This window comes from Morus notabilis, unplaced genomic scaffold (assembly GCF_000414095.1).
Source record: "Morus notabilis unplaced genomic scaffold, ASM41409v2 Scaffold1029, whole genome shotgun sequence".
In the NCBI taxonomy this organism is placed as follows: domain Eukaryota; kingdom Viridiplantae; phylum Streptophyta; class Magnoliopsida; order Rosales; family Moraceae; genus Morus; species Morus notabilis.
The window spans coordinates 54,775-78,071 of NW_010362540.1; the positions used below are offsets into that span (position 1 = coordinate 54,775).

The 23,297-nt window shown below is 37.3% G+C and overlaps 2 protein-coding genes and 1 non-coding gene across 3 annotated transcripts; all 3 read left to right on the top strand.

The window, feature by feature from the left end:
• Positions 1 to 3,694: 3,694 nt before the first annotated feature.
• LOC21386299 (bark storage protein A) lies at positions 3,695 to 6,971 on the top strand. The gene is made up of 5 exons (XM_010102338.2): positions 3,695 to 4,153; positions 4,590 to 4,657; positions 4,781 to 4,936; positions 5,471 to 5,722; positions 6,609 to 6,971. Exons 1-5 carry the CDS (start codon positions 3,919 to 3,921, stop codon positions 6,948 to 6,950), a joined length of 1,053 nt encoding a protein of 350 aa, XP_010100640.1. The 5' UTR covers positions 3,695 to 3,918; the 3' UTR covers positions 6,951 to 6,971.
• Positions 6,972 to 9,094: 2,123 nt separating this feature from the next.
• On the top strand, positions 9,095 to 17,476 carry LOC21386300 (putative E3 ubiquitin-protein ligase LIN-1). The gene is made up of 15 exons (XM_024168343.1): positions 9,095 to 9,943; positions 11,591 to 11,833; positions 11,946 to 12,031; positions 12,121 to 13,260; positions 13,374 to 13,518; positions 13,632 to 13,889; positions 14,196 to 14,502; positions 14,659 to 14,783; positions 15,075 to 15,191; positions 15,428 to 15,559; positions 15,646 to 15,768; positions 15,855 to 15,965; positions 16,078 to 16,224; positions 16,899 to 17,144; positions 17,268 to 17,476. The coding sequence occupies exons 1-15, from the start codon at positions 9,095 to 9,097 to the stop codon at positions 17,283 to 17,285; spliced, it is 4,047 nt and encodes a 1,348-aa protein (XP_024024111.1). The 3' UTR covers positions 17,286 to 17,476.
• Positions 17,477 to 18,266: 790 nt separating this feature from the next.
• Positions 18,267 to 18,403, top strand: LOC112092363. The gene has a single exon (XR_002902551.1). It is a non-coding gene; the product is annotated as a small nucleolar RNA Z247 (small nucleolar RNA).
• The last annotated feature ends 4,894 nt before the right edge of the window (positions 18,404 to 23,297 follow it).

The window sequence follows — 23,297 nt, forward strand, 5'->3', positions numbered from 1 at the left end:
CAGATCTAATCAAAGCTATACTCCCCTCTTATGATTTCCCAATCACAGTTAAGGCACAAATTCAGCTCACTTGAATAAACAAAGAAATAATCATTAGATCCATTCAACATCAACTAACATTTCAATATTTAACAACTCAACAATTTCAGCCAACAAATCATAATCTCATAGAGTTATAAATGGATTCGAGTTCAGATTTATAGAGGAACGTAAATATTCTTCAACAAAGTAAAACAGAGTAATGAGAGTAAGAAAAACTAAGGTGAAGATAGGAGAATCAGAATCCCCCTTTTCCAAGGTTTTTTTCTAAATGCTTCCTTCATCAGCAATGGACCTTCCTTTACGTTCAACACCCTGTGACGTTTCCTTCTTCTTCTTTCCAGTACTAGAGCTGGTACTTGATCAGAGAAATGGAGGTGGTTTCCTTTTCTAAGTTCAGCCGCCTCTACATTACAAAATATGACCAAGGACGCCTTCTTTCTTCTCAGCTGCAGGTACTTATTGTACCTTAATTCCACATGGCAGCACATGAGAAAGTCTCCAATGAGTGGTTCAATCAGCACCCTTCACGGAAAAAATCAGCCCATTAACCAGCTCAGGTCCAGCTGTCAGCAGTCTGGCCCAGCTTGTCTTGCTGCAGCAATGCACAGCAATACTGACTAGGATTCCTTCATACTACAAAAATGAAAAGCTGCTCAAAGCTCCAAACGACCACGTTTTCTTAAAGCTGAGATTAACCACAAAGCGCACCTGAATTAGCTCTTTTTAAATGCTAATCACGAGAGAGAGAATTTATGAATCACAAATAACTAAAAATAATTAACAAGACAAAATATAGGAGAACACTAATACTAATTACCCTCTAGGTAATAATTTAAGCCTGGGAAATGCTCAATTAACTCTATTTTCATAGAGTTATCACTCGCTTTCAGAGACGTGTAAGCCGCATGACAACTTAAGTCGGATTTCCTCACCCATACCTTACGTGTACTTCTGTTATCTCTATTAATCTTCCTCCTTGGTGTCTGTCTTGCAACATTTGGCGAATTTAGATGCATACCTCATTTTAAGGCATTCAGGTACTTGTAACATCGTGGCCGGATGTGTCCTGGAAAGCTACAATAGTAGCAAATGGGAATGAATGTTTTTTGTCGTGAGCGAGCATGGATAATGGTCTTGGAGTGAGGAATTTTTGTTTTAGCCTGAGTCTTTTCTTTGACAAAGGCTGACTTGGATGACTGACATTCTCCACTGTAGCCTAGTCCAAAGTGGTCATGACTGGATTTTCCCATAGACAAGATGTGATCTAATTTCACAGTACCGGTATTCATCATCTTCAAGGTCTTCTGAGTACGTTCTAACTCTTCATTAGCTTTATGCAGTCTTTTTCTCATTTCAGCAATCTTGGACTCGTGCCTCATTTTTAGATCTTCCTTTTCTTGTTCAGCATCCGCCAATTTCTTCTCAAGTGACTTGTTCAACTTGACCACCTGAATCTATTTGTTGAACATTGATTTATAAGCCTCCTGAATAGTCTCTTGTGTCAGTTCTTCATCATTGCTGAAACTTTCTGAATAAGAGAGATCTCTGCTTTCTTCAGGTTTTCCTTCTTGTATTACAGTTGATGTTTCAACATCGTTTGTGACACGATCTGCGACACTGTTGTTGGGAACATCCTAATATACATTGAAAGCAACATGATTGTTCACATGATCTTCATTTTTCTGGCTGCCATCAGATTCTTCATTGCTCCATGTCACGTTGAATGTCTTCTTCTTCTTCTTAAGGGTATTTGCACATTCCGATTGGATGTGTCCATATCCATCACACTCTCGATACTGGATGCCTCAGTTTCGTGTCTTGGCTTCAGAGTTGCTTGCAGCATCTGTATTCTTTTGGAAGTTGTTAAATTTTCCAAAATTTAGAGTGAAACCCTTGCCTTTAACTCTTTTCAGAATGCGATTGAAATTCTTTGTCAAAAGAGCAAATGATTCTACCAACACTTGTGGATCTCTTGTATCTTCTTCCACTATTGGTTTATGCAGTTCTACTTGAAAGGTAGTTTCTTTCTGCTGCTTGTTCTGGTCCAGATTCATTTCAAATGTTCTAAATGATCCCATCAACTCATCAAGTCTCATAGTTTGAATGTGTTTTGCCTCCTCAATAGCAGTGACTTTGTAAGCAAATCTCTGTGGGAGTGATCTCAGAGTCTTGCTGACAAGTTTTGCCTCGGAGATTTTTTCACCAAGAGCAAAAGATTCATTAGTTATATCACATAATCGTGAATTAAATTCAGAAATAGTTTCAATTTCATGCATTCGAAGAGTTTCAAACCTGGTTGTGAGCATATTCAATTTTGATTGTCTGACCGCGGCTGTTCCTTCATGAGCCACCTCCAAAATCTCCCATGCTTCTTTTGCTGATTCACACGTGGATATCATCTTGAACTGATTAACATCAACTCCATTGAATATTGCATTAAGTGCACGTGAGTTGTAGTTGGACAACCTGTCTTCATCAGTGCTCCATGACTCTTCAAGCTTGAGAATCTCTTTTCCTTCTGCATCCTTTGTTTCTATATGCTTCCATCCGATCAGCATTGTACGCCATGCTCTTTCATCTTGAGCCTTGATGAAAACCTTCATCCGAGCCTTCCAATAAGAATAATTTGAGCCATCAAGCAGAGGTGGACGCGATACTGATCCTCCTTCCTTCAGCAGGTCCATCTTAGACGTAGCAGATCAATTTATCTAAGATCTCACCGAACTTCTGGTCAGTGAACGGCTCACCGAACTTCTGGTTAGTGAACCTCTCTGATACCACTTGTTAGATCTTAATGTTACGCCTGATGTCCCAGATGACGTTGGAACACTGTCTGGGACACTAATTACTCAGTTTACTCTACCGATTAAATTAAACAACGAAGGAAACCAATAGTGCAGAAAATAAATGAACACACAATATGGTATCGTAGTTCGGTGCGCACACCTACTCTGCGGGGCCACGCTCAGACAGTAAACAGTTTCACTATGTTATAAGAATTACAACCCTGACGGACTTAATCACTTAAGGACTCCCTCCTAGACTATGACGCCGCTGTGATAAACTCCCACAATGACACTGTTTAGCGTGTACCATTTCACTACTGAACTCCCTTCAGTTAATCAAACTTTCAACATGAAACACAAAATCACATATTGTTCTACTTAATCACTATCTCTCTGTCACTAGACTTTTCTGTGGTCAACACTCTATCTTTTTCTGTAAAGCCTCTTTCCATATCAAACCATTCCACATATCTATGACTTTTGAACCTCTAACTGTTACCAAAAAATCCTCCTCAGCATTATCTACAGCATCTCACTCTTTGAGTTTTTTAATTCCAAAACTCACGTATTCACCTTTTCAAAATTCAATGAATCAAATCTTCTCAGGAGATGAAACCAATAGCTGATAAAAGATGACCTCATGATCCGTATTAGCTTTGCCTTATCCGATTTACCACAAGCTAATCTCCAAGTCAACAAATCTGATATTTCTGCACAAAATCTGATTATTCTTCAAAACAAACAGCCATCTGGATAATGTCTTCTAGAACTTAATTTTTGAATCTGTACAACCAAAAACTGTTTTGCCAACACAGCTAATTAACAAAAAAACAAAAACCTAAGAGAATCTGAATTCCATCATTAAATACTTTCTTCCTCCGCCCCAAAAAAGAAAACGTACGGCACCTACTTGTTTTCTTCTCTAAAATATCTTTCAGACTCGTTGACTTGAGGAACGAAATTAAATAGAAGAAAAAACTCAATTACATATATCTTCCGATCTCTATACAAGGTATGTTTTGTTAATGGGCATATAATTATAAAGCGTTGACCAAAAAAAAAAAAAAGTTTTGGGATCTCAAGGGAGAAGATGAAGATCGGCCATTTGAAGGTTATGCTTCTGGCTTTGATTGTGTTGGTGTTAGGGAATAGTGGTGGTAAAGCTAATGGATCAGTTTCTTCGTTTACCTTGAAAAAGATTAGTGGAATAAATGAGAAGGGTCCATATTTGGGTATTGTGATTCCAAACGCATTTGAGTTGGACCCTCTTTTGCAATCTTCAAGTTTTGTTGCTGATCCACACCATCCATTCGTGGATTTTTCAGGTACACATATTTATATATATATATATATTTATATCTTATTATATTTTTACAATTACACGTACAATTTCATGTTGTTCTCATGATCATCATACAAAAGATCAAAATAGTATCGAAATATGTATATAATATTATTCTTGCATCACTAATTTCGAAACTTTTTTACTTGTTCACTTTTCCAGTTGACCAAGTATATGGTACTATTTTGCTTTGTTAATGTGCTCTCTATTACTTCTAAGGATACAATCAAGAATTTGTTATTTCTGATCACAATATGTATCTATATATAAATTTATATATCTATATATTAAAAGTGGAATTCAAATTAGTTTGCTGAAATAAAGTCTTCATAAAAAATTAACCAGTAAAAGAAAGTCTGTATATAATTTATTGAATTTCATTCCTCTCTTGCAATATTTTTGACATTTTGATTCAACAGGAAGAAGGTTTCGCATTGGCAAGTTGGAAAGACAAAAGGTTATACTTGTTATGACAGGATTAAGCATGGTATATAATCATGTGTGCATTTGAATATATATTCCTAATTTTTGTTGATTTTCCCTTTTGAATATTCGTCGCAATTATCATTGAATAATAATTCTTTTTTTTTTTTTAAAACTCTATAACTAGCTTAATGCAGGTATAGCTACACAACTATTGGTAACTCTATTCAAAGTGAAAGGTGTTGTCCACTATGGAATTGCAGGAAATGCAAATCCTAAACTGCAAATAGGTGATGTAACTATTCCAGAGTATTGGGCACATACTGGCCTCTGGAATTGGCAGGTAAAACAATTTCTACAAAATATCCTAACAAAACAAACAAGGAGAATTTCTTGTTCAGTAAGGTCAAAAAAAAAAAAAAAAAAAAAAAACTACTAATAGACTCAATTCTGAACTATTAGATTTTTATCAGGTTATATTAAATTGTTTTATTTTCTATCCCTTTTTTTTTTTTTTTTTGTCTCATACACTGCCATGGAATTACAAATAAACCTCATGTAAGAACCTTATTCATCTAAGTAGAATAACAAAAAAAAAAAAAAAAAAAGAAAACCAGTAGGGGATTGTAAACCCTTAAGGGCTTTTTTTTTTTTTTTTGCGTACTCTACCGTAAGACTCTCTAAATAAAAAAAGAAAAAGAAAGATTTCTGTATATCATAACAATTTACTACTGAACCTTTGATTAATACTTATTGAGGGGACCGGTCTAGCATATTAATTTCTACTTGTTTTGTTTGACCGTTAATATTGATCTCCTTTTGATAGATTATAAGACTTTCTTCTATCTAGTTTTGACAATACTCAAACTTTGAATAGAGATTTGGAGATGGGCCAGATGATGAACTGTCCTTGGAATCCAATGGAGACTACACAAGGAAAATTGGTTACCTAGACTTCTCCGACTTCAACAACAAAACCGCAGAGGGGAAGTTTGTTGACAACCTTTTAAACAATGTGTGGTATCAGCCAGAAGAAGTTTTCCCTGTTTTTGGACATCCTGAGACTAGGCAACACGTCTTTTGGGTTCCAGTTAACCAGCAATACTTTGCAGCTGCACAGAAACTAGAGGTATAATTATCATTATTTCTATATATTAAACATACATACATACATATATGTTGACGGTGGAATTTCGTCAACAGAATTACGTCGGATTACTTTTAGGTACCCTCCTAGATTACTAGCATGATAACGTTATATATATTTGATGTATTGTTGCTATAAGATTTTTGGTGGTATGATAAAAAATGTAAAAGTAATAATATCAACAAAAATAAGACACGCGAATTTTATAATGGTTTATTCTGTTAATCAAGAGCTACAATATATATATATATATATATAGCCGTGCATCTATATAGCCATATAATTAAATAACACACATTATCATATCATCTAGGGGCATTATTTATATTGAGTTACACAGTAGGGCACTAGCTTTGCCTACCAGCTTTAATTTATTCACCACCTCATACGGCTTTTTAGCTACAGAACATGTAATATATGGCCCCATATATATTTTTTAGGGGTGGTAACCAATGAAAATTGCTAGTATATTCTCACCAAAAAAAAAAACAAATAATAACAAAGAAAGAAATTGCTGTATATATATATATATATATATATGTATATGTATAAAATTGCTATAGATGTAATTGATATCTCTAGTGATATTATATACATCTATACAAACATCCAAATATGTGTGTATATTTTATTCCTCTACTATATTCCTATAGTTTTAATATGCATGTTAAATATTTTATTTTCATTTTTATAAACCGGAGATTCAAACCTTAACCTTAAGATATAATAAGACGTGAAATTATCGTTAGATTATACCTGCAGCCAGACAATAGAAACCACACAACTTTGCATGGCAATTTTTCACCGTTACATAGTATATATACTCGAACGATTTTCTATTTCGAATAACATTTTTTCTCACATGCAGAGTGTGAAGTTGAGAGGCTGCGTCAACACAACAACATGTCTACCAAGAAACCCTGTTGTGACAAGAGTGAAAAGAGGGGTTAGTGCCAATGTGTTTGTTGACAATAAGGCATACAGAGAATTCTTGAACTCCAAATTCAACGCAACTCCAATTGACATGGAGAGTGCTGCGGTAGCTCTAGTTTGTTTCCAGCAAAAAAAGCCTTTCATTACGATCCGGGCACTCTCCGACTTGGCCGGCGGCGGTTCCTCCCTCTCCAATGAAGCTTCCATCTTCGCCTCATTGGCTTCCCAAAATGCAGTTGATGTTGTAATCAGATTTGTTGCCTTGTTGTCTTCATAGGTTTCCCCACATAGAAATTAAGCAAAAGTTATTCAGTAATTTATCTTGTCATTTATACTTGGCACCCTCAATAATTTAGGATGAAAAAACGTCCCCTAATAATTTGGATCATTATATATATATATATATATATACACACGTGAGTGTGTGTGTATATTGATGTCATATCTTATATTTAGCATGCTCAGTATACATGCATCATGCATGATTGAGTGTAATCCAATTAGTGTGTTTGGTACTGGCCGTTTTAATATTAATTAATCTTTTGTAACACACCTTGTAGTAATAGAATTTCAAATCTCAAACAAACGAGGATGAGGATTAATGGTGAAAATGACCATCAAGAAATAAGCCAAAAAGGAGCACAAATTGTGCCATATGCCTAAGTGCTGCGTACATTAAAACAATCTAACAACTCACAAATGTATATTAATAATAAAACAAGACATTGTAGAAGTGAAGAACTACGTACAATCCAAAATTTTGAGATCTATATACACCCCATTTTTCAGTTATTGAATGATGAAGAAATAAAAGCGATCCAAGCCTTTGCAGGAAAAAGTTAACTATTAACTCTCACCTATATATATATATATATATATATATAATATATATATATGTATATAAAGCTGAGATTTGGACATTGTATACATAAAACATAGAATGCGTATAATGTATAGCATTATTCTAAAACAAGTGAAAAATTGTTTAAGGGAAGAGAGAGAAAAACTGTTTGTTACATCCATTAGTTCTGTTCTCCTTCAAATTCGAACCAAATATTATATTAATTGGTATGCACACAAGATAAGTACAAAGAGTTCTATCGTTTGATGATGCAAGTTTTACAATTTGAGTTTGAATGGAAAATTGGATGGGCAAAGAAAGATCAACAGGTAGCGAGAAAAGCTGTATATAAAAAGGACCCATTTGGAAGTACTAGGAATTAATATGACCTGTTAATGGAAGTGAACAGCCAAGCTTAAGCCAAAGCCGGCCAGGCCTGCCAATAGTTTGCTTTGAATGTTTACACGGGTCAAAGGGGGCTTTCATTTGCCGTAAAATTTCAAAGCCAGTGAAAATACCATTCTACCCCCTTGCATTTTCTTTGTGTCAAATTTTGACGTAGGATGGTGAAGCTGTAACCCCGGGTTCGAGACTTCGAGTTGAGAACTTAGTTGAAGAGTGAATTTACGTGATATCAAATACTATCGTAAATTATAAGAGAAAATATTATAGTAAAAAATGTTAGGTACGTTTGAAATTCATTTTAAAATAATTTTTTTTTGTATAAAAATATAAATGAAAACGTTTTCAATCTCAAATATAAATCATTTTTGAAAATGCGTTTGGTAGTTTTATTAAGAGATTATTTTCAGTATAAAAATATCTATTAATGTCTCTCTCTAACTCGAGAGAGGAAAAAACAGAAACAAAAAATGAAAAACGATTAAAAGTCGTTTTTCATTTCTTTCTCATTTTATACTAAACTAAAAAATCATTTTTATTTCCTTTTTTGTCTTTAATTGTGTCAAACGCCGTTTTTCTCCCGTTTTTTTTTTCTTTCTCAAAAAATATGAAAAACAAAAATAAAAACAACTCCAAACACAACTGTTATTTCATTTCCAACGTCGATATCAAAGGCCAATATAAACAAGTACAAGACACATGAAAGGATTTAGCTTTTTAACCAACGCTTAGCTAACATTTAGTTATGTGACCAAGATGAGTACTGAAATCACATTATGTTGTCTAGAAAGAAAAAAAAAAGTTCTCATTCCTTTCCAAAAGAACAAAATTGAAAAATATATATGTGCACAACAATAATAATGATAATAATAATAGTAATAATAATATTGACCTAGTAAAATACATGTGTGAGGAATATCTATGTTCAAAATTAGAATAATAATTAAAAAAAGAATTTAGGTCATAGTAGTAATTTTGAACTGCCGTCCCAGATGATTTTCGCCAGCAGAAAAAAACGGGTATTTCAGTTAATATCACCCAATTAAAACTAAACTAATAATTAATTAATCACCATTTTCCTATTTCCCTCCAAACTTCTTTCTCCCACCTCAAACACCCCATTACCAAAACCCCTTCTCAGTCTCACCACCACCACTCTTCACCACGGCGCCACCATCATGACAGCCGCCGCCACTGCCGCCACACCGTCTGAAATCCTCCACCACACCACCGCTTTCATCTCTGAAACCATCTCGAGTACCGACCTCCGTCGCCGCCTGCTCTCCGTCCTCCGCCGCAAAACAACCCCCTCAGCGGCCGACAACAAGGCCCTAAATCTCGTCGCGGACACACTCGAAAACGCAGTATCCACCGCCAGCCCCTCTGTCCGGTCCTCCTCCCTTCGCCTTGCTGAGAACCTCCTCCTCGCCCTCCCGGGAAGCTCCTTCTCCTCTCTCCTCCTCTCCCTCGCCTACGGCCTCTGGCGCCGCCCCGTTGACGCCGCTCTCCGCCTCCTCGATGTGTTCTGCCTCGATCCTTCATCGGCGCGATCGGATATCGCTCCGACGCTCTTCGAGGAGCTTTTCTTAGTCCATCTTTTACCGGTTCTCCGTTGCTTCAACGAACAAAGAACACAAATATTATCCAACTCTATGTCCCGGACCGACATTGATCACGACGATTACTCGATTTGCAACGATCCAGTGGCGGTGATTCCGAGCACGAAATCGCTGTCGAAGATGAGCGATGCGCAGATGTCGGAGCTGAAGGAGTTGGAGAGGGAGTACGAGGAGGTTCTTGACGAGAATTGCAGGGTTTTGGCTGGGTACTTGAAAGAGGTTTTGGAAAATATTAATCAAGATGGTCATGGCCAGAATCGGATGATTCATCCTCCGCCGTTGATATTGAAGAATTCAGCTGGGAAATTTAAAGTCTTTGATGGAAGATCAGATGAACTAGAAGAAGATGATCAGCAGATCAGGATGAGAACTGGGGAGATTGGGATATCCATAAACGGACGGTATAATGTAATATGTTTATTATTTTCTTAATTTCCTCATGAATGATAGTAAGAATAATAATAAAAACAATATAGCTTTCCAGGGAAAAAAAAAAAACCTAGAAGCAAGCAAAAATTTATATTAGTAATAATAACTTACTAGCAATAGTTCATTACATTCTAGTTTTTCACATTTTTCTTAAGATGAAAATAGAGTAAATGGAAATGATTGCACATTTTAAATTCAAAAGAAAAAAAATATAGAGAAAAAAAAAACTAAAATTACGTAAACCTTGGTAACTTTTTTTTTTTTTTTTTGGTTTCATCGTGTGCATATATTTTTCTAATAGATTGGAATCTGTCTTAAAAATAAAATTTAGAATCTGTATAATTCTTTTCTCATGAAGCTCCAGATTTGTTTTCTTTATTTGTAAAAATTGGAATCTGTGCTTTGTTTTCTTTATTATTTTTTTTTTGTTGGTTTGCTTCCTTCGGAATTTCTCCGTTAACAAATGAAATTAATTTAAATTGTTTTCGCCCTTTTTTCTTTTGTCTGTTTCTGCATATATATATATATATATATATATATATATATATTCTTTTTTTCTTTTCTGCTCTTTTTTTTTTTAATTTCTCACTTTAATGTCCTTTCTTTCCTTCAGCAGTCCGTGTGAACAGAATGCCTTTTTATTTTTAGTTATGTAAACATATTGCCTTTTTATTATCCAAATCCCATTGGTGACAATATTTTAAGTTTTTTTTGGCTAATCGGACAATATTACCTTGTAATATATGTACAAATTAGGTTGATCAAGTTGTTCGTCTGGCCAGCTAGCCTTTATTTATTTATTTATAATTTTGAAAGTTTCATATTGGACCACTTCATTAACCCTCTATGAAGAAATCTTGTCATATTGCAAAAACACTATTATCTTGAAACCCGATCATTTGGGCCTACTTAGATTTTTATTGACCAAATTATTGCACTTTTGTTATGTTAACCGTTAGGCATTTGAGAGGACTAATAGATAATGATGATACAAAGTTATGGATAGGTAGAATATCTTCATAGCAATTAGCAACACTTTATGGAATATCAGCTAATTCTAATCAAAATAATCATCAAAACGAATTTTGTACGTATAATTTCCACTATAAAAGGTGTTATAATTTCCACTATAAAAGGTGTTACCACATTTGGATATTAATATATCCATGGAGAAGATACTTGACTTATACTTTTTTGCTACTTAGACTTGACTTATACTTTTTTGCTAGTTAGACTTGACTTATACTTGTAAGCACTTTTAACATGTGATTAATCCTGTTGAATAGTTGAATTTGATTGGATGCTTATTTTACTTTTTAATTTTAATGCTTCAACTCCTGTAGATAGATGGTGACAATCCATTTTTTCCATATGGGTCTTCCATAATAAGGTGTTAATGATTTAAGTTTCACGTGATTATGGTAGTGGGGTTTTTGGAAATTTGGAGTTTTTATTTTTTATTTTTATTTTTTTGGCGACTGATCTGGGGTTTTTGTAATTATATCTACCGAAATTGACACAATGACATAGGCTGAGAGTCAACTTTGTAATTTCACACCATGTTTCAGTTCTATTCATACTTCGAATTTTGGAAAGGTCAATGAATTTGCCCTTCAATTTCTGCAGCCAATATGGAATGATAAAAAAGAAAGGTCAGTTGAAATCTTCAATAACAGTAGTTCCAGCGGCAAATCCAAGTCCTTACCATTTTATCCTCGAAGGGTCTCTCCTGAAACGTTTTCTGGCCAAAAATCCGCCTGGAGATTGACACCATCGCCAAATAGTACCGTTTCAGATTCTGAAATAGAGTCTTCAATGGATGATAATTCTGTAGATGGTTATTCCACAGAATCTGAAGCTGAAACTGAGGTAATTGATATCATCAAGGAAAAAAAAAACAAGACAAAACAAAAAAAGTTACCCAATATGGTCTGATTTACCTATGCAGTTGGTTTGTTTTTCTGGTGTTTTTGTTTTGTAGGAAAAGAACAGAAAAATGGCATTGTTTGAGCCTAGACAGAGACGAATCAAGAAACAAGAACAGCCCATTTATGCAGAATCCAGTTGGTATGTATCATTTTGTTAATCAATCACTAACTACTATCCTAATTTTAATGTTCAAATTCTAACTTCTTTTGTTGTTCTCTTGTTATCAGTTCTCCGGATCATATTGTAGCAAATTTTGATAGACCTATGCGTCCACAGGACTTTGTCTGTCCCATTACAAGCAATCTCTTCAATGACCCTGTGACTCTTGAGACGGGTCAGACATATGAGCGCCAGGCCATCCAGGAATGGCTTGACCGAGGAAACTCGACGTGCCCGATTACTCGCCAGAAGCTGGAAAGTACCCAGCTTCCCAAGACAAACTACGTGCTTAAAAGGCTCATTGGAAGTTGGCAAGAACAGAATCCAGGCGCAGCGCCGGTAAAGCAATCTGAGAATCTACAAGCCGAAGCTGACTCAACACTGAAGCCAGAGATGCCTTTAACCTCTCCTATTAGTGTTATAATCCAAGCCAGCATAGAGGGAACAGTTAGTGCGCTGAGATATGCAATTTCCAGTCTATGCACTTCAGAGATTCTCAAAGAGTCCGAGACTGCTGTCCTTCGAATCGAGCGGTTCTGGCAGGAAGCGGACATGGAAGAGCATATCCAAAATATGTTGTCAAAGCCTCCTGTAATCAATGGTTTTGTGGAGATACTTTTCAATTCCGTTGATCCCAAAGTACTCAAAGCCACAATCTTTCTTCTATCTGAGTTGGGATCAAGAGACAAGGCTGTGATCCAGACACTTACGCAGGTCGACTCCGATGTAGAATGCATTGCAACTTTATTCAGAAAGGGGTTGATTGAAGCTGTTGTGTTGATATATCTACTTAGAACATCAATTCTGAACTTGGTAGAAATGGACTTGGTGGAATCTCTATTAGCGGTGATCAAGAAGAAAGAGGAAGATTTGCTTAAAATGTGTGTGAAGTTAAAAACAGCTGCAGTGCTTTTGCTGGGACAGATTTTTCAGATGAGTGAAGATACCAAAGTCAGTTCTATTGTCAATGTAGTGATTCGCGAAAAAGCAATTGAAAGTGTTGTGGATAGTTTGGGGGCTGATTTGGTAGAAGAAAGAATTGCGGCACTAGAGATTCTAGTCAAGTGTATGCAAGAGGATGGAATGTGCAGGAACATTATTGCTGATACAGCTGAGTTGGCTCCTGTTTTGGAGTGCTTCATGGGCGCAAGTGATGGAGAAAAGTTCGAGATAGCTAGGTTTTTGTTCGAGTTGGTTAAGTTGAACAGGTAAGTGTTTCACCTTCATTTTCGTATGTTATTATCGAAATCTTCAGTGAATCTTGTGTGCTTGAGCTTGCGTGGTGATTTTTTTTTTCTTTTTTGTTTTTGCTTTGTTGTAGAAGGACATTTAATGAACAAATCCTTCACATTATAAAGAATGAAGGGCCTCTCAGTACAATGCACGCCCTTCTTGTTTATCTGCAAACAGCCCTGCATGACCAATGTCCTGTTGTGGCTGGCCTACTACTTCAACTTGACCTACTGGTTTGGAATTCTCTCTATTTCCTAATTAAATTCTATAGTTTTATATAGTTTTATGAACCTTATGATTAATCTTAACAGTGATAGTTACTTAGAAATATTGTCCTTGTTTGTAGACTGAGCCAAGAAAGATGAGTATATACCGCGAAGAGGCAATAGATACTCTCATAGAATGTCTTAGAGATACAGACTTCCCTGGAGCCCAAATAGCCGCAGCTGAGACAATTATGTTGTTGCCGGGGAGGTTCACTATCTCTGGAAAGTCCCTTACAAGGGCTTTCCTTCTTAAGCATGCTGGCATCGAAAAAAGCTACAACAACCTTGTACGGATGGATCAACTAAGCATTTCCGGCAGAGAAGCTGAAGACATTCTCGTGAGCTCTCTAGATTCTGCCGTGTTTTCACTTATTCGTTTCACTACTTTTCCTCATTTTATTTTACCTTACTTTTGGTCCTCTCTGAAGATTCTCATGCTAGTCGTTTCCTCATGGAGTAATCCTCCAGATACCAATGTGTTTACCATACTTATTAAGTTCTAAATACATGTATCTAATTCAGATATCAGTTACTAATTTTAGTTTAAAAAAAAAAAAAGTTCAATTTCCACATCATTCGCGTCGAAAATTTGGTAAACATATTGTTTCTCATAGTGGTTTTTCTTATTCAATTGACCACAACAGGAAGAAAAGAAGGCAGCTGACAATTGGGAAAGAAAAATGGCGTCTGTTTTGGTGTCACATGAGTTTGGTCTACTCTTTGAGGCTTTTTCAGAAGGACTGAAGAGCACAAATGCAGAACTATGTTCAAAGTGCTTCATATCAGCTACATGGCTTGTGGACATGCTCAAAGTACTCCCCGACACAGGAGTACGAGGCGCGGCCCGTGTCTGCTTGCTGAAACATTTCATATCTATATTCAAGTCCTCTAGATATACCGAAGATAGAGCCCTTTCTCTTCTTGCCTTGAGCAGCTTCATACAGGATCCTGGTAAAGCCAAAATCATTGGAAAACCAACTTACATTCGTTTACTAATATTTATTAGAGCTTATTGAACATTCGTATTCGGATCCATAAATACGAGTAATTTTATCGTTTATAATCATACATCAGCATTTTTCTAACACCTAAATTTGTGAATTTCAGAGGGGCTGAGAGATATAACTTCTTCTGTGAAGGATGTAATAAAGGGTCTGAGAGAACTCAAGAGAGCCACTCCCTTAGCATTTGAAATGCTGAAAGTTTTCTTTGAAGGCGAAGATTCAAGTGCTGTAAGTTTGTTACATTTTCTTTTTTATATCTTGCACTAGAAGGCGGGTTTTGGCACCGTGGTGGGAGTGCTTGCGTTTGCACCCAGGGTCCAAGGTTCGAATCCCGGAAACGGCCTCTCCTTCAGGGGGTAAGGCCGTGTACAAATGGAATTGAGCTTTCCCCCAAGCCTGTCATAGTACGGGAGCCTCTTTGGCACTGGGGTCCGCCTTTATCTTGTACCAGAAAAGATTAAGAGCCTTGACTAAATGCCTGTCTTTGGTGTCTTTTTTTTTTTTTTTTTTTTTCAACAGGAGTTGTGGAATCATAAACAATTAATTGAAGTAGATTGCAGTGAGAATGGAGAGGTTTTGTCTTTAGTTTGCTTTAAAGATAAACTCTTTTCTGGCCATGCAGATGGCACTATAAAGGTAACTCACCAGTCAAATTTTCTTTTGATACTCATATTATATACTTCTAATATCCAACTTGACTCGTGAAGTTAAACAATTTTGTGGTTTTAATATCACTATGAATAGGTATAATTACAAAGTATTGCCTTTTTTCAGGATAAATACAATGAGAAATGTATTTCACCTTCATTGTATACTAGAATTAATTCTTGTCAAGTTCAAGTCTGATGGGATTCTGTTACTTGATTCTGAAGGTATGGACGGGTAAAGGAAGCATCCTTCATCTCATCCAAGAAATTCGAGAACATACGAAGGCGGTCACAAGCTTAGCAGTTTTGGCAGCGGGGGAGAGACTTTACAGTGGCTCACTTGATAGGAGTGCCAGGGTACGCATTCCCTTCAATAGATTCTTCATCTTCAAGTAAATATTGTCTCCTTCATGCAGAGTTATTTTCGTTTCTTTGAAGAACAGATCTGGTCAATTTCGGACGACACAATCGATTGCATACAAGTACATGATATGAAGGATCAAGTTCAGAATTTAGTTGTTTCCAACAACATTTCTTGCTTCATTCCACATGGAGCTGGTCTAAAGGTATGCCCTAACAAAGAGCTCTTTTTGTTTTCTTTTTTTTTTTTTTTCCCCAAGCCTTATGAATAGTTATTTTCTTTTATTGCTAGGTTCATTCCTGGAATGGGGTATTCAAATTGCTGAATCCAGGAAAACATGTGAAGTGTTTGGCTCTAATGCATGGAAAATTATACTGTGGATGTCAAGATAGTAGTATTCAAGTATGAAAACTTCATTAGTTTTGATGTTGGATTGCTTTCAGGAAAAAAAAAAAAAAAAAAAAAAAATTGTTTCCCTAACTATATTGATGACCAAAGTTTTTGGAACTTTCAGGAGATTGATTTGGTCACAGAAACACTTAGTACAATTCAAAGCGGCTCTAGAAAATTGCTTGGGAAAGCAAGCCCTGTTCATGCCATACAAATTCATGATGGACTTATATATGCAGCCACTTCCTCCTTGGATGGAACAGCTGTTAAGGTATTTTAAGTGACGTTTGTTTTAAGAGTTCTGTCCGGTTTAGAATTATGGTTCTGTGTTTTTCTCTCATAAAAAATTTAAATTTTAAAAATCAGAATCATGAATCATGATTTTGAACCCATGAACCAAACGTCACATTAATCTTTTAAGTAGATCAAAATTTACTCTTATTTTAAACTTGTTCATAGAAAATATTGTTTTAGTGACAGTGTTCCTTTCCGCAAATCTCAGAAATCTAATATGATAAACGCATACTTCCTCTAACCTAATTTCCAAAACCAGCGCCCCCAATATAAGTCATGAATCATGATTTTAAACCCATAAACCAAACGTCACCTTAATCTTTTAAGTAGATCAAAATTTACTCTTATTTTAAACTTGTTCACCTTAATCTTTTAACCTAATTTCCAAAACCAGCGCCCTCAATATAAGTATAATTAGGACAACTGAAAATACATGAGCGAAAACTCTACGTCATGGTGATAATTAGACTCCCCACACTCAACAAAACTATCTATTGCTAATTATCCTAAAAGAGTTGCTCACCATTTCTCCTCATAAACAAAAGTAGTATAGGAAGTCAATAATCTGGTTATGGCTAGCCGTTCTCTCTATATTCCTAATTCTATTTGGACGGTCCCTGAAAACTTGTTCTAATTCTATGTGGCAATAAGATCATGAGCACATCAGATCACACCATGGTTGGATCATTAACTACCACATTGGAAGTCCGAGCCATGGCCATAAGCTCGGAGCTAGTTTACTTGGGATGCAAGAAAGGAGCAGTGGAAATTTGGGGTAGAGAGAAGCAGAATAGAATAGACACACTACAAATTGGCACAAATTGTAAAGTCATTTGCATGGCTCTTGATGCTAATGAAGAAGTTTTGGTTGTTGGAACTTCTGACGGCTTACTTCAGGTAACCTTATTTTTTCCCATTCAATATTTTGATTCTGGCAACAAAAACAAATGTAAATTTTATCTCTGTGGCTATGTATAAGTTGACATTCAAAAGGCTTTTTTTTTTCCTTATACTTTGCAGGCATGGGGACTGAGCTAGAAAAGGAGGAAATCGAAAATTTTGCCCGAGTTTTTATTTTTTATTTTTTTGGTTTTAAAAGAACAATTGAAGCTAGATTATTTTCATATTCTTTAGATTGTTTCTTTGTTTGAGAACAATAATTGAAATGTATATAGATTAAACCAAGAATGTTTATATTCCATACATAGGTCATTCGGTATGTATTATTAGAGATATTAAACGATAGTTTCTTTATTTAGATTATTGTACAGCTGGAATTAGATTTGTATAGCTAAGAATTTTAAATTCCCTAGATTATAGTTAGTTTCCAATTTCAAAATATTGTTTCTTGATTCTGTTTGTAACCTATTTATACTCTTCTTCTATCAATGGAAAAGCTGTGCATTATTTCCTCAATTCTAAAGTCTCATATGGTATCGAGCTGCTAGTCCTCCTTCTGAATTTTTTTTTTTTCTGCTCCACCATGGCAACCAACCAACCTCAGCTTCCCCTACCCACCGAATCCCACATTGTCGCCCTTCCCAATTCCGCCAATCCAACCCAACCTAACCTCTTCAACTCATCAATATGGCTAATCACAATATTGTCAAACTCACCTCCACCAATTATTTGTCATGGAAGCTTCAGATGGAAGCCAATCTCGTCGGCTATGACCTCTATAAATACATCGATGGTTCTCATCCATGTCCTCCGTCTACCGTTCGCACCAACAATGTAGACATAACCAACCCGGATTATCTCCCATGGGTTCGGCAAGACAAACTGTTGTTTGGCGCCCTTGTCGGATCCATCTCATCTCCCTTGATTCCGCTCATCCAACATGTTACCACCTCCCGCGAAGCATGGCTCACCCTTGCCAACACTTATGCTCACCCGTCTTGTGGACACATCAAGCAAATCAAGGACCAAATCAAGCGCTCGGTCAAAGGTTCTCAGTCGATCTCAAAATATATGCAATTTATCAAGTGCCGCTCCGATGAACTTGCCGCGCTTGGCAAACTGATGGATCATGAAGATCTTATCGAGAAGATTCTCGATGGTCTTGATGACGACTACAAGGCTCTTGTTGACGGTATTGAGGGCCGCGACACACCAATCTCTTTTGATGAGCTTCATGAGAAACTGATCAATCGAGAACTGTCCCTCAAACAGGGTCATTCCACCCCCTCCTTCGCACCGGTCACGGCCAACGCTGCATCCAACCGCCACAATAGAGGCTCACGGCCTCCCCTCTCTCGGCCTGCCTGGAGGCCCAACCCGCCATCCGCCGGCTTCTCTCCGCAACATACGGCCGGCCAAGGGTCCTCTCAGCGCCGTCCGCCACGCCCGTACCTCGGCAAGTGTCAGGGTTGTCGTGCTCAGGGCCACACGATCGCACAATGTCCACTATTTCAGTTGATCCCAGCCAACACTGCTTCCTCGTCTGCACTCCGGTCTTCGGTTCCTAATCTTGGCCGCTCTCCCTCCCCTCAGTGGCAACCGAAGGCACACATGGCCATTGCGTCCGCTTCAGACAACTCTACGTGGCTTCTTGACTCCAGGGCCTCTCATCACGTCACTGCTTATTTGAACAATCTATCGCTTCACGCTCCTTATGACGGCCCAGACGACATTGTTATTGGTGATGGTACTGGGTTACACATTTCTCACACTGGTTCTACTTCCTTAAAAACTCCCTCTCATTCCTTTAAATTACATGATGTTTTATGTGTGCCCAATATGAAATGGAATTTGATTTCTGTATCTCAATTTTACAAAACAAATAAAACATCCATTGAATTCTTACCCACTTCCTTTCATGTGAAGGATTTAATGACGGGGGCAACACTGCTATAGGGACGAACTAGAGATGGTGTGTATGAATGGCCGGTGTCATCCCCTCCTACCAAAGCCAAACTTGCCTTCTCCAGTGTCAAAGCTTCTCCTGCTGATTGGCACCACCGCTTAGGTCATCCGTCCGAGTCTATCCTTAGGCATATTGCGTCTACCTTTTCTTTAGCTTTTTCTTCATCTGTCTCTAAGAATTTTCATTGTAAAGACTGTTATTGCAATAAAAGTCATAAATTACCTTTTTTCCAATCCACTATTGTTTCTCATGCTCCGCTTCAAATCATTTTCTCTGATGTGTGGACTTCTCCTATTCATTCTGTTGATAATTTCAAATATTATGTCATCTTTGTGGATCATTACACTCATTACATCTGGTTGTACCCCCTTGCTCATAAATCGGATGTTTCCATTGTCTTTCCACGTTTCAAAGCTCTGGTTGAAAACTACTTTCAAACAAAAATTGTCACCATCTACTCTGACAATGGGGGGAATACACGGGTCTAAAATCATTCTTGTCCACAACTGGCATCTCTCATCTCACCACTCCTCCACACACACCCGAACATAATGGCTTTTCTGAGTGTCGCCACCGCCACATAGTTGAAACTGGTCTCGCTCTCCTATCCCGGGCTTCCTTACCTCTCTCCTTCTGGTCTTATGCTTTCCTCACCGCCACCTACCTTATCAATCATTTACCTACTCCCACCTTGGACATGATCTCTCCCTATCATAAGCTTTTTGCTTATCCTCCAAATTATCTCAAACTGCGAGTCTTTGGTTGTCTTTGCTACCCGTGGCTTCGTCCGTACTCTCCTCATAAATTGGCCCCTCGCTCCACTCCTTGTGTTTTTCTTGGCTACTCCCAGACCCAAAGTGCCTATCTGTGCTATGAACCCACCTCTAAGAAGATGTATACTTCCAGGCATGTACGTTTTGTTGAAACTGAATTTCCCATGAATGGTTTACTTCCCCATTTATCTCGTCCGGATGACTCTACCGGTTCCACTTGGCTCTCTATTCCTCTTCTTACTCCGGCTTCTAACACACCATCTCCGGCTCAACCTCGCAGGACGCCTTCATCAGGTACTCTCAATTCCCAGCTCGACCATTTCTTCGTTTCTGCCTTCTTGCCGCGGCAAAAATGCCACCTCGCCACAGCAAGCAACTTTGGACAGCTCAACTCTCCCTTCGCCTCCCTCTAGCCGCGACGAAGAAAATCCATCCCCAAACCAACCACTGCCCACCCCTCCCGGACCTCCCCCATTGTTACCCGTTCCCACAACCACATACATAAGCCAATCACCAAACTGAACCTCTCCGCTCTTCTTGCCAAAGAGGTATAACCCACATGTGTGACTCAGGCTATCAAGGATGACAAATGGCGTCAGGCCATGTCTGTGGAGTTCAATGCCCTTATTCGAAATGGCACTTGGGAGTTAGTTCCTCCGAATACGGCTCAGAACATTGTCGGTTGCAAGTGGATTTTTCGTATTAAACGTTTGCCTGATGGTTCTGTTGACAGGTACAAAGCTCGTCTGGTTGCCAAGGGTTTTCATCAGCGCCCCGGTGTTGACTACCATGAGACATTCAGCCCTGTTGTCAAACCCACAACTGTTCGTCTGGTGCTTTCTATTGCGATCAGCCGTGGCTGGTCTCTCCGTCAACTTGACGTCAATAATGCTTTTCTTCAGGGCACTCTCACTGAAGATGTCTACATGACACAACCACAGGGCTTCACTGATACTGACCACCCCCAGCATGTCTGCAAGTTGAGAAAAGCTATCTATGGCCTCAAGCAAGCACCTCGTGCTTGGTATAATGAGCTTCGTCAGTTTCTTCTCCACTCTGGCTTCATCAACTCTACTGCAGACACCTCTCTGTTTATCTTCAACAAAAACAACGTAACTCTTTATCTTCTTGTTTATGTTAATGATATTATTATCACAGGGAGTGATTCCATTGCAGTTCAGGGATTCATTACACTTCTAGCCAATCGGTTTTCGTTAAAGGATCTTGGTCCGTTAACCTACTTTCTTGGCGTAGAAGTTGTCCCTCACTCACAGGGCATCATTCTATCACAACGGAGATATATTGCTGATCTTCTTGCTCGTACCAAGATGACCGATGCCCGCCCGGTCGCCACACCTCTCGCCATGACGCCCACTCTTGTTATTCACTCGGGCTCTGCGCTATCGGATCCCACTGAATATCGTGCCATTGTCTGACTCGCTCGGACATTGCATATGTGGTTAACAAACTTTCTCAGTTCATGCATCGTCCAACCACTAATCACTGGAATGTTGCCAAACGTCTTCTCAGGTATCTTTGTGGAACCATTGATCAGGGTATTCTTCTCCATTGCCGCTCTACACTTGATCTTCATGCTTTCTCCGACGCTGACTGGGCCGGTAACAAAGATGACTTCACCTCCACTAGCGCATACATTGTTTATCTTGGTCGCACCCCCATCTCTTGGAGTTCCAAGAAACAACGCACGGTTGCTCGATCATCGACTGAAGCTGAATATCGATCTATTGCTGCTACAACTGCAAAATTGCGCTGGATCACTTCTCTTCTTGGTGAGCTTGGTTTCTCTTCGTCTCAGAAACCGGTCATCTACTGTGATAATGTGGGAGCCACAAATTTATGTTCTAATCCGGTGTTTCATTCCCGTATGAAACATGTTGCACTCGACTATCATTTCATTCATGAACAAGTTCAGACTGGACTTCTTCGAGTGATGCATGTCTCTTCTACAGATCAGTTGGCGGATGCTCTCACTAAACCTCTACCCCGCACACGCTTTCATCAGCTACTACTCAAGATTGGAGTCTTCTCTCGGAGCTCCAACTTGCGGGGGCATATTAGAGATATTAAACGCTAGTTTCTTTATTTAGATTATTGTACAGCTGGAATTAGATTTGTATAGCTAAGAATTTTAAATTCCCTAGATTATAGTTAGTTTCCAATTTCAAAATATTGTTTCTTGATTCTGTTTGTAACCTATTTAAACTCTTCTTCTATCAATGAAAAAGCTGTGCATTATTTCCTCAATTCTAAAGTCTCATATGTATCAATTACTTACTTTTTTAGCATTGTATATACATGCATAAACTGACTTCTAATAAATTCTTTTCTTAGTCCGATTTTAATGCTTCAAGATACGTTCATAACATCAACAATGGGCTTAGTAAAAATTTCCATGGAGGGAATGTCAGGTTTAGAGTAATTTTGAGGTTTTAGAGTTCAAAATTTTCATGACTCTTAACACCATTTTCCATGGAAATGTTAGTACGAATGTTATTTTTTGCCGGGAGAAAAAATACGTGTTATATTTGATAAAAAAAAAATTATAAAATAACATATTTGAGATGTTCAATGTTGTTTTGTATACTGCAAAGTGTTATTTCAAATACGATAAACATCTTTATTTTAAATTTTCAAAACTTAATAAACAACGGTAACGTATAAACAACAAATTTATTAAAAATAAGCTCATAAATTAGGCAACGACTTCTGTAAAGTGACATTTGTTATATGTGCATAGATTTTTTTATTTTTTTTAAAGGAAGATAAAATGTATTTTGGCTGGCCATGTGCATCAAGGAATGGGCAGAATTCATCGAAACAATTGACCATCTATCCAAAGGAAAAAATAAACGAGCAAAAGAGGAAGAATAATATTTTGTTTACTTTAAAGCACATTAACAATTTGAAAGTCAACACATCGTACAGGCCACAGTAACATGCATATTGGGCAGTCCGAAAAGCGTATTAATAGTTATTAATTAATTACTGAATATTTAATTATTTAATAAATAGTAATTAAAATAAATAATCAACTTATTTACTATAGCAATGCAAAAAATTAAAAATGAAAAACCACTCTTAAGTGTTTTTCCTTTTTTTTTTTACAAAAAAAAAAAAAAAAAAGTCGTTTTCGAACTATTTGAGTCATTTTAGAAAATACGTAAACATACCAATTTAGATTTGATTCCAAAACAGCTACCTTGAAAAAGGGGAAAAGCAGTTATAAAAAATATAACCAAAGGATTCCTTATACCATCTCCAATGCAGTATTATTTACTAATACTAAATTTTGGTATTTAAGCTAAGAAATACTCTTTAATGAATACTATTTTCTGCGCTAAATTTGACAAATACGCTTTTGTGACTAGTTTACCACAAAGTATACGAGAT

What these genes read in the sequence shown, in the direction of transcription:
- LOC21386300 (XM_024168343.1), top strand. Translation starts at nt 9,095, where the DNA reads ATGACAGCCGCCGCCACTGCCGCCACACCGTCTGAAATCCTCCACCAC. An exon ending in GAGTTGGTTAAGTTGAACAG is followed by an intron (nt 13,261 to 13,373) that starts GTAAGTGTTTCA and finishes GCTTTGTTGTAG; the next exon opens with AAGGACATTTAATGAACAAA. An exon ending in CACATGGAGCTGGTCTAAAG is followed by an intron (nt 15,769 to 15,854) that starts GTATGCCCTAAC and finishes TTTTATTGCTAG; the next exon opens with GTTCATTCCTGGAATGGGGT.
- LOC21386299 (XM_010102338.2), top strand. Translation starts at nt 3,919, where the DNA reads ATGAAGATCGGCCATTTGAAGGTTATGCTTCTGGCTTTGATTGTGTTG. An exon ending in CTGGCCTCTGGAATTGGCAG is followed by an intron (nt 4,937 to 5,470) that starts GTAAAACAATTT and finishes AACTTTGAATAG; the next exon opens with AGATTTGGAGATGGGCCAGA. An exon ending in CAGCTGCACAGAAACTAGAG is followed by an intron (nt 5,723 to 6,608) that starts GTATAATTATCA and finishes TCTCACATGCAG; the next exon opens with AGTGTGAAGTTGAGAGGCTG.